The 9,856-nt window shown below is 48.9% G+C and overlaps 1 protein-coding gene across 1 annotated transcript; it reads left to right on the forward strand.

The window, feature by feature from the left end:
* Positions 1-661: 661 nt before the first annotated feature.
* Positions 662-7,302, forward strand: LIPT2 (lipoyl(octanoyl) transferase 2). The gene is made up of 2 exons (XM_073612762.1): positions 662-1,171; positions 4,041-7,302. Exons 1-2 carry the CDS (start codon positions 730-732, stop codon positions 4,304-4,306), a joined length of 708 nt encoding a protein of 235 aa, XP_073468863.1. The 5' UTR covers positions 662-729; the 3' UTR covers positions 4,307-7,302.
* Positions 7,303-9,856: the final 2,554 nt, after the last annotated feature.

A 9,856-nucleotide genomic window follows, 5' to 3' on the forward strand; every position in this document is an offset into this window, starting at 1 on the left:
TGCACTGCCTAGTATAGCGTCTATGATGCACAATCCCCTTTGTTATAAGCTGGAATAGGAGCATTCTGTACTTTGTGTGAGTTTTTTTTTTTGTGTGTATGTATGTACTGTATGTTTGTTAAGAAAATGCTAAAAAATATCTTTAAAAAAGAAAAAAAAAAACATCTCCGGAAGAAAACCATGCTAACCCTGCCTCTGGTCCCAGTCAGCCCACCATACTAACCCTGTCCCAGGCAGCCCACCATTCCTCACTGGGACCGGTTTAGGATTTGTGGCTAATCATTAGGCCCGGTTGGAACTTGTAGTGCCTCACTGGCCCTGGTTGGGACTTTTGTGCCTCAGTGGACCTGGTTGGGAGTTGTGGTGCCTCATTAGTCCTGGTTGGGATTTGTGGTGCCTCATAAGGCCTAGCTGGGAGTTGTAGTGCCTCATTAGTTCTTGGTGGGACTTGTGGTGCCTTATAGGGGATAGCTGGGACTTGTGGTGCCTCAGTAGTCCTGGCTGGGACTTGTGGTGCTTTTTGAGCCTAGCTGGGACTTGTGGTGCTTTATAAGGCCTAGCTGGGAGTTGTAGTGTCTCATTAGTCCTGGCTGGGACTTGTGGTGCCTCATTAGTCCTGGCTGGGACTTGTGGTGCCTCATTAGTCCTGGCTGGGACTTGCAGTCCTCCAGCCTGTGACCCACACCAGACGTCCCCGCCCCCTCCAGCAGGCCGCGGCCGATCCCCGGTATGTCGCACTCGGCGGGCCGGCCGATGCTGCGCGTCCTGCGGCTGGGTTTGCTGTCCTACCCCGAGGCTGTGCGGGCCCAGGCCCGGAGCGCCCGCCTGTGCGCGGAGCGGGGGGAGGACCGGCTGCTGTTGTTGGAGCACAGGCCGGTGTACACGGTGGGGGTCCGGCAGAGCCGGTACTCGGAGGAGGAGGAGGCCAGGCTCCGGGCCCTGGGAGCGGACTTCCAGCGGACGGACCGCGGGGGCCTCATCACCTTCCATGGCCCCGGACAGCTGGTGTGTTACCCGGTCCTCAGCCTCCGCCGCCTGCACCGGGGCCTCCGGAGATACGTGTGCGGCCTGGAGGGGGCGGCCATAGGCCTGTGCCGGGGACTGGGAGTGACCGGGGAGCGGGCTGAGGAGACCGGAGTGTGGGTGGGAGAGAGGAAGATCTGCGCCATAGGTGAGGAATGACCTCTGCCTGTACTCTGTGTATTATATGAGGACTACAACTCCCAGCATGTCCTGTGTATTATATGAAGGGACTACAACTCCCAGCATGTCCTGTGTATTATATGAGGGGACTACAACTCCCAGCATGTCCTGTGTATTATATGAGGGGACTACAACTCCCAGCATGTCCTGTGTATTATATGAGGGGACTACAACTCCCAGCATGTCCTGTGTATTATATGAAGGGACTACAACTCCCAGCATGTCCTGTGTATTATATGAGGGGACTACAACTCCCAGCATGTCCTGTGTATTATATGAGGGGACTACAACTCCCAGCATGTCCTGTGTATTATATGAGGGGACTACAACTCCCAGCATGTCCTGTGTATTATATGAAGGGACTACAACTCCCAGCATGTCCTGTGTATTATATGAGGGGACTACAACTCCCAGCATGTCCTGTGTATTACATGAGGACTACAACTCCCAGCATGTCCTGTGTATTATATGAGGGGACTACAACTCCCAGCATGGCCTGTGTATTATATGAGGGGACTACAACTCCCAACATGTCCTGTGTATTACATGAGGACTACAACTCCCAGCATGTCCTGTGTTTTATATGAGGACTAAAACTCCCAGCATATCCTGTGTATTACATGAGGACTACAACTCCCAGCATGTCCTGTATATTATATGAGGGGACTACAACTCCCAGCATGTCCTTTATATTATATGATAGGACTACAATGCCCAGCATATCCTGTATTTTAAATGAGGACTACAACTCCCAGCATGTCCTGTATATTATATGAGGGGAATACAACTTCCAACATGTCTTGTATATTATATGAGGGGACTACAACTCCCAGCATGTCCTGTGTATTATATGAGGGGACTACAACACCCAGCATGTCCTATATATTATATGAGAGGACTACAACTTCCAGCATGTCCTGTATATTTTATGAGGGGGCTACAACTCCCAGCAGGTCCTGTATAATATATGAAAGGACTACAATGCCCAGCATGTCCTGTATATTTTATGAGGGGACTACAACTCCCAACATGTCCTTTATATTATATGATAGGACTACAATGCCCGGCATGTCCTCTATTTTAAATGAGGACTACAACTCCCAGCATGTCTTGTATATTATATGAGGGGACTACAACTCCCAAATAGAGAGGGAGAATCTCCCCAGCAGAGATCTAGGGGTCAATTCACTAAGAGTTAAATAACGGCCAAAATAATGCAGTAAAATAGCGCTCGCAGTAAATCAGTTTTGAAAGTACAATTCACAAAGAATTTAGCGATAAATACTGAATGCGGTGTTTGTTCGATTTAGTGGTAATTTATCGCATTGAGCTGGTTGCTAAAGAGCAGGCCAGGAAGCCGATCGCCGCGTCCTTATCAATGAACGACCCGTCAGCTGTCTGCTGAATGTATAAAAAAAACATGCCAGCAATTAAAAATTATGAAAAATAAAACAGTGTGGGGTCCCCCCCCCATGCATACCACACCCTTCAGGTCTGGTATGGATTTTGAGGGGAACCCCATGCCAAAATAAAAAATACAGCTTGGGGTCCCCCCCCAGAATCCATGACAGACCCTTATCTGAGCATGCAGCCCGGCAGGACAGAAATGGGGGGGGGGGGTGACGAGCGAGTGCCCCCTCTTGAACCTTACCAGGGCACGTGCCCTCAACATGGGTGGGGATGCCCTGTCCCCACAACCGTGGCCGGTGGTTGTTGGAATCTGCGGGCGGGAGGCTTATCAGAATCTGGAAGCCCCCTTTAACAAGGGGCCCCCCCAGATCCCATCCCCCTTCTCTATGTGAATGAGTATGGGGTACATTGTACCCCTACCCAGTCACCAAAAAAAAGTGTCAAAAAGAAAATAAACACACAGTTTTTGACAATTCCTCTATTAAAAATAAAAAAATATCCCCTGATGTAGATCCATCGCCAATCACACCGCCGGACCCGGGAAAAAAAAAAAAGTTCCACTCCCGACAAACGCTGCGGTCGTCCTGCTCTGCCGCGTGACAGTTCCTAAATAGGTAAGGGGCGAGGCCACCCGGCAACATCACCTGGTGGCACCGCCCCCCTGTGATGTCACAGACCCAGCATGCAATGATGGATCTACATCTGGGGACATTGTTGGTTTTTTTACCTAATAAAGGACTTGTGAAAAACTGGCTCCTGTCTTTATTCACTTTTACACTTTTTTGGTGGGGGGGGGGGGGGGGGGTGGTCTGATCCTTGTTAAAGGGGGCTTCCAGATTCTGATAAGCCCCCCGTCCGCAGACCCCGATAACCACAGCCCAGGGTTGTAGGGAAGAGGCCCTTGGAACAAGGTGCTTTCCTTACCTGCCGGGCTGCATGTTTGGATAAGGGTCTGGTATGGATTTTGGGGGGGTGTCCCACACTGTTTTTTGACAAATACCGCATGTGATACCGCCAGCAAAACCCTGGTGATAAATATTGCATGTTTTTTTTTTACTCTGTTCCGTTTGTGAAATGGACTTAATGGAGCTCATTGCATGGTTTTTACACTATATTTACCGGCACGTTTTCCATTTTGCAGTAAATACCGCATAATCGTTATCTTTTATTTTTTTGTGAATTGGACTTCGTTTAGCGCATGCAATAATTTATGCACATTAGTCACATGACTGCGCTATCGCATGTAGTAAACGTTAGTGAATGGACCCCATAGACAGCTATAAATCACCTGCCAGGGATTCTAACCTTCCACACTCCATCCTAAACTAAAACAACATTTGTGTCCATATTGTCCCGTTGTCACCTACTGTACTTTTGCACCTGTGTGTTATTTTGGTGAAGTTGCTGATTCCATCTCCCTCCGGCAGGGGTCCATTGCTCTCACCATATCACCTCCCATGGATTAGCCCTGAACTGCAACACCAACCTGACATGGTTCAACCACATCGTGCCGTGCGGGATCGAGGGGAAGGGGGTCACCTCTCTGAGCACCGAGTTGGGAAGAGACGTCAGTGTGGAAGAGGTCATCCCACCATTCCTACAAGCCTTCCAGGAAGAGTTCAACTGCACTTTACAGCTCAGCGACAGAGGAGAAGAGACTGAGGAGCTACTACACAATGACTGTGCTCCATGAAGAGACTTAGGAGCTACTACACAATGACTGTGCTCCATGAAGAGACTGAGGAGCTACTACACAATGACTGTGCTCCATGAAGAGACTGAGGAGCTACTACACAATGACTGTGCTCCATGAAGAGACCGAGGAGCTACTACACAATGATTGTGCTCTATGAAGAGACTGAGGAGCTACTACACAATGACTGTGCTCCATGAAGAGACTGAGGAGCTACTACACAATGACTGTGCTCCATGAAGAGACTTAGGAGCTACTACACAATGACTGTGCTCCATGAAGAGACTGAGGAGCTACTACACAATGACTGTGCTTTATGAAGAGACCGAGGAGCTATTACACAATGACTGCTCTATGAAGAGACCGAGGAGCTACTACACAATGACTGTGCTTTATGAATCAGCTGGAAATGTTTAATTTATGAATCAAAGTATGACTAAGCTTTGGGTAGAGTGGAGAGGGATTAGAACCACTTTTGGGTTGTCCCCAGAACAGGAATAGAGGGGAGATATTCCAATGGTGGGGGGCACTAGTTCTGGCAACAACCAGGGATTCCCTCACTTTAGAGGGATTTCCTCTCACTTCCTAGTTTGGTTATGGGACAAGAAGTAAAAGGAAATTCCCCAAATGGAGATACTAGGTCTGGTGACAACCAAGGATTTCCTCGCTTTGGAGGGATTTCCTGTCACCTCCTAGTTTGGTTATGGGACAAGAAGTGAAAGGAAATTCCCCCCCAATGGAGATACTAGGTCTGGTGACAACCAAGGATTTCCTCGCTTTGGAGGGATTTCCTCTCACCTCCTAGTTTGGTTATGGGACAAGAAGTGAAAGGAAATTCCCCCCAATGGAGATACTAGGTCTGGTGGCAACAAAGGATTTCCTCGCTTTGGAGGGATTTCCTCTCACTTCCTAGTTTGGTTTTGGGAAAAGAAGTGAAAGGAAATTCCCCCCAATTGAGATACTAGGTCTGGTGACAACCAAGGATTTCCTCGCTTTGGAGGGATTTCCTTTCACTTCCTAGTTTGGTTATGGGACATGAAGTGAAGGAAAACTCCCCAATGGAGACACTAGTTCTGGTGATAACCAGGGATTCCCTTGCTTTGAAGGGATTTCCTCTCACTTCCTGTTATGCTATGGGACAGGAAGTGAAGGGAAAGCTCAATGGAGACACTAGTTCTGGTGACAACCAGGGATTCTCTCACTTCAAAGGAATTTCCTCTCACTTCCTGTTTTGGTTATGGGACAGAAAGTGCAGGGAAATCTCCTCAATGGAGATACTAGTTCTGGTGACAACAAGGGATTCCCTAACCTTGGAGGGATTTCATCTCGCTTGCTAGTTTGTTTATGGGACAGGAAGTGAAGGGAAATCTCCCCAATGGAGACACTAGTTCTGGTGACAACCAAGGATTTCCTCGCTTTGGAGGGATTTTCTCTCACTTCCTAATTTGGTTATGGGACATGAAGTGAAGGGAAATCTGCCCAATTGAGACACTAGTTCTGGCGACAACCATGGATTTCCTCGATTTGGAGGGTTTTCCTCTCACTTCCTAGTTTGGTTTTGGGACAAGAATTGAAAGGAAATCCCCCCCAATGGAGATACCAGGTCTGGTGACAACCAAGGATTCCCTCGCTTTGGAGAAATTTGCTCTCACTTCCTAGTTTGGTTATGGGACATGAAGTGAAGGAAAACTCCCCAATGGAGACACTAGTTCTGGTGACAACCAGGGACTCCCTTGCTTTGAAGGGATTTCCTCTCACTTCCTGTTATGCTATGGGACAGGAAGTGAAGGGAAATCGCAATGGAAACACTAGTTCTGGGATTCTCTAACTTTGAAGGGATTTCCTCTCACTTCCTGTTTTAGTTACGGGACAGGAAGTGCAGGGAACTCTCCCCAATGGAGACACTAGTTCTGGTGACAACCAGGGATTCCCTCGCTTTGAAGGGAAAACTCAATGGAGACACTAGTTCTAGTGACAATCAGGCAATCCCTTGCTTTGGAGGGATTTCCTCTCACTTCTTGTGTCCCAATGGGACACAGAAAAAAAAAAACCTGACAGGTTATAATCCTCACTTACTCTTTCCAAAAATGAAAAAAACAAGTTTTTCTTTTAGTTCTAATTAAAATAAAAATGATTTATTTGGTGTATTATTTAAGCACTTCGGCTCTTGTCCCTGCACACCACTAATGGAGCAGAGCAAACCTTACATCTCCACTATGGGACTGTTTATTTGCCAATACCTGTTACTTAGGATAGAACGGAAGGCAAAAACTTTTTTTTTTTATTATCTTGGGTAAAGTAAGGGACAGTCATCCGTCTCAGTTTTTGTGTCTCACCCTGCCCCAGATTTCCCTTCACTTCCTGTCCCATAGCCAAAACAGGAAGTCAGAGGAAATCCCTCCAAAGTGAGGGAATCCCCGGTGGTCACCAGAACTAGTGTCCTGGGGACAACCCACAATTTGGGATTTTCTTTCACCTTCACTCTCAGTGATAACGGTAAGGCTCGGTTTCCACTAGTTCGACTTGTCCTGCGACTTGGGACTGCAAAGTCACATGACAAGTCGTGCCCCATGATTTCCAATGAGTACCGTTAATATCTGTGCGACTGCAAGTCGCAGCGACTTCAAAGTAGTCCCTGCACTACTTTGGTCCCACTTTGATGCGACTTGAGGTCCATAGACCTCAAGAATACACAGGCATTGCTTCAAGTCGCATCAAAATCGCAGCAAAATTGCGCGACTTTCAGGTCGCAATAGTGGAAACCCAGCCTAAACAGGATATAGAGGGTGAATCACCCTAATGGGGTCACTGACAGCTAAAAAAAAAACCTGACGGGGGTTCTAATCCATCTCCACTCTATCCCAAAAAAAGTTTTGCTTTTAGTTATATTTTAAGTTATCAAAATACATACAAAGGTTTTCTTTTTTCAATATTGCATTTCAAAAATGATTTTATTGTCTATGGACAAAAAAGATATAAAAATGTAATTTTCAACAGTTTTGACCTTTGGTTTAATATTTCTGGTTCAAAGATATTTAAAGTATTACACGTTTTCTAGTTATGAGACAAAAAACAAATGAAAACCGAAAAAAAAAAGGTAATAATAATAATGGTAAAAATTAAAAAAGGAAAAAAATTGGCTAACAGGAGAAGGGGAAGAAGGAGTTCATTTGGGATGATTACAGTTATTAAGGGTTTAAATAGAAATACATTTTATTTATTACTCCACATAATCTGGAGTCTTTCCAGCCAGCTACCGCACCAGTAGATACAATGAAATGATAAACTGATTTACTCGATGGGGTCTATTGATTAGGGGCCGGCTTACACCAGAATGTGGTACGAGATAGGTGGGTTACGTTCACGTTTCCCGCACCGCTCTTAAAATGCACCGCCTTCGCGATCTGCGACTGGTGCCAATGTAATGTTAAAGCAGATCGCAAACACAGCGCCGTACCGCTGTACCATGTGATTGGGTGTGGTGCGTTTTTGAAAAATAGTGCATGCACCACTTTTTCTGCGTTTCGGTGTGGGAAAGAGGAGGGATCGTTGGCTACGGCTAGGACATGGACGCCTATGGGTGACGTCACTGCTTTCAGATTTCCCAGTGGTTGGAGCTCACTCCTCTCCCCTGCGTCAGTGAGCAGCAGCTGCAGGGGAGAGGAAGGAGCGCCAACAACGGCTAGGACATGGACGCCTATGGGTGACGTCACCACTCCCAGAATTTCTAGGCGTTGTCTGCACCCCTTCCTCTCTCCTGTGTCAGTGAGCAGCGGTTGCAGGGGAGAGGAGGGAGTGCTGACAACAGCTGGGACATGGAAGGCTATGGGTGACGTCACTGCTCCCAGATTTCCTAGGTGTTGTCTGTGCCTCCAACTATGTCAGTGAGCAGCGCCTGCAGGGGAGAGGAGGGAGCGCAAACAACGGCTGGGACATGGAAGCCTATCAGTGACGTGACTGCTCCCAGATTTCCTAGGCTTTGTCTGCGCCTCCTCCTGTCAGTGAGCAGCGGCTGCAGGGGAGAGGAGGGAGCGCCAACAACAGCTGGGACATGGAAGCCTATGGGTGACATCACTGATCCCAGATTTCCTAGGCATTGTCTGCACCGCCTCCTATGTCAGTGAGCAGCGGCTGCAGGGGAGAGGAGGGAGCGCCAACAACGGCTGGGACATGGAAGCCTATGGGTTATGTCACCACTCCCAGAATTCCAAGGCGTTGTCTGCACCCCCTCCTCTCACCTGTGTCAGTGAGCAGCGGCTGCAGGGGAGAGGAGGAAGTGCCAACAACGGCTGGGACATGGAAGCCTATGGGTGACATCACGGATCCCAGATTTCCTAGGCATTGTCTGCGCCGCCCCCTATGTCAGTGAGCAGCAACTGCAGGGGAGAGGAGGGAGCGCCAACAACGGCTGGGACATGGAAGCCTATGGGTGACATCCCTGATCCCAGATTTCCTAGGCATTGTCTGCGCCGCCTCCTATGTCAGTGAGCAGTGGCTGCAGGGGAGAGGAGGGAGCGCAAACAGCTGGGACATGGAAGCCTATGGGTTATGTCACCACTCCCAGAATTCCAAGGCGTTGTCTGCACCCCCCTCCTCTCTCCTGTGTCAGTGAGCAGCGGTTCCAGGGGAGAGGAGGGAGCACTGACAACAGTTGGGAGATGGAAGCCTATGGGTGACATCACTGATCCCAGATTTCCTAGGCATTGTCTGCGCCGCCCCCTATGTCAGTGAGCAGCGACTGCAGGGGAGAGGAGGGAGCGCCAACAACGGCTGGGACATGGACGCCTATGGGTGACATCACTGATCCCAGATTTCCTAGGCATTGTCTGCGCCGCCCCATATGTCAGTGAGCAGCGACTGCAGGGGAGAGGAGGGAGCGCCAACAACGGCTGGGACATGGACGCCTATGGGTGACGTCACCACTCCCAGAATTCCAAGGCGTTGTTTGCACCCCCTCCTCTCTCCTGTGTCAGTGAGCAGCGGTTCCAGGGGAGAGGAGGGAGCGCCAACAACGGCTGGGCCATGGAAGTCTATGGGTGACGTCACTGCTCCCAGAACTCCCTGGCGCTGTTGGCACTCTCCCCTGTGGCAATGAGCGGTGGCTGCAGGGGAGAGGAGTGGAATCAAGTCGTTTTCTTTCATTCAGTTTGCTGGTTGAGGTGTTCAGTAGAAGTAAGGGCCTCACATCCGCCTACAAAAAGGACGCACGCCATTTTTTGCTTGAGTTCCTGCAAAGCACAGATGTGAACAGAGCCAAATAATTCCTGGTAGTTTGTGCCTCATGGGTCCTCGTTCAGGCGCTTCCTGTTATGGGGTGACAACCGCCCCCCCAATTGTGTTTCTGGGTTGTCACCCTCTCACATGTGCCCCCTGATGGAGATTACAAGCAGACGCACGTTGCTAAGGACAGCATGGTCCTCTGTTGTCACTATCAGGAAGCCGGCGCAGAGCAATGATGTGCGGCAGACTCCGGGGTGAGCGCATGTAGACAGGAGGAGAGATCACAGAGACCGGAAACGGGATGAGAAATAGCGAAACAATCATTTCCTG

The sequence above is a fragment of the Aquarana catesbeiana genome, linkage group LG02 (genome assembly GCF_042186555.1).
Source record: "Aquarana catesbeiana isolate 2022-GZ linkage group LG02, ASM4218655v1, whole genome shotgun sequence".
Classification (NCBI taxonomy): Eukaryota; Metazoa; Chordata; class Amphibia; order Anura; family Ranidae; genus Aquarana; species Aquarana catesbeiana.

Bases quoted from the DNA above. Each gene is read 5' to 3' on its own strand.
- LIPT2 (XM_073612762.1), top strand. From the start codon at position 730: ATGTCGCACTCGGCGGGCCGGCCGATGCTGCGCGTCCTGCGGCTGGGT. The intron at 1,172-4,040 runs GTGAGGAATGAC...TCCCTCCGGCAG, and splicing joins GAGGAAGATCTGCGCCATAG to GGGTCCATTGCTCTCACCAT.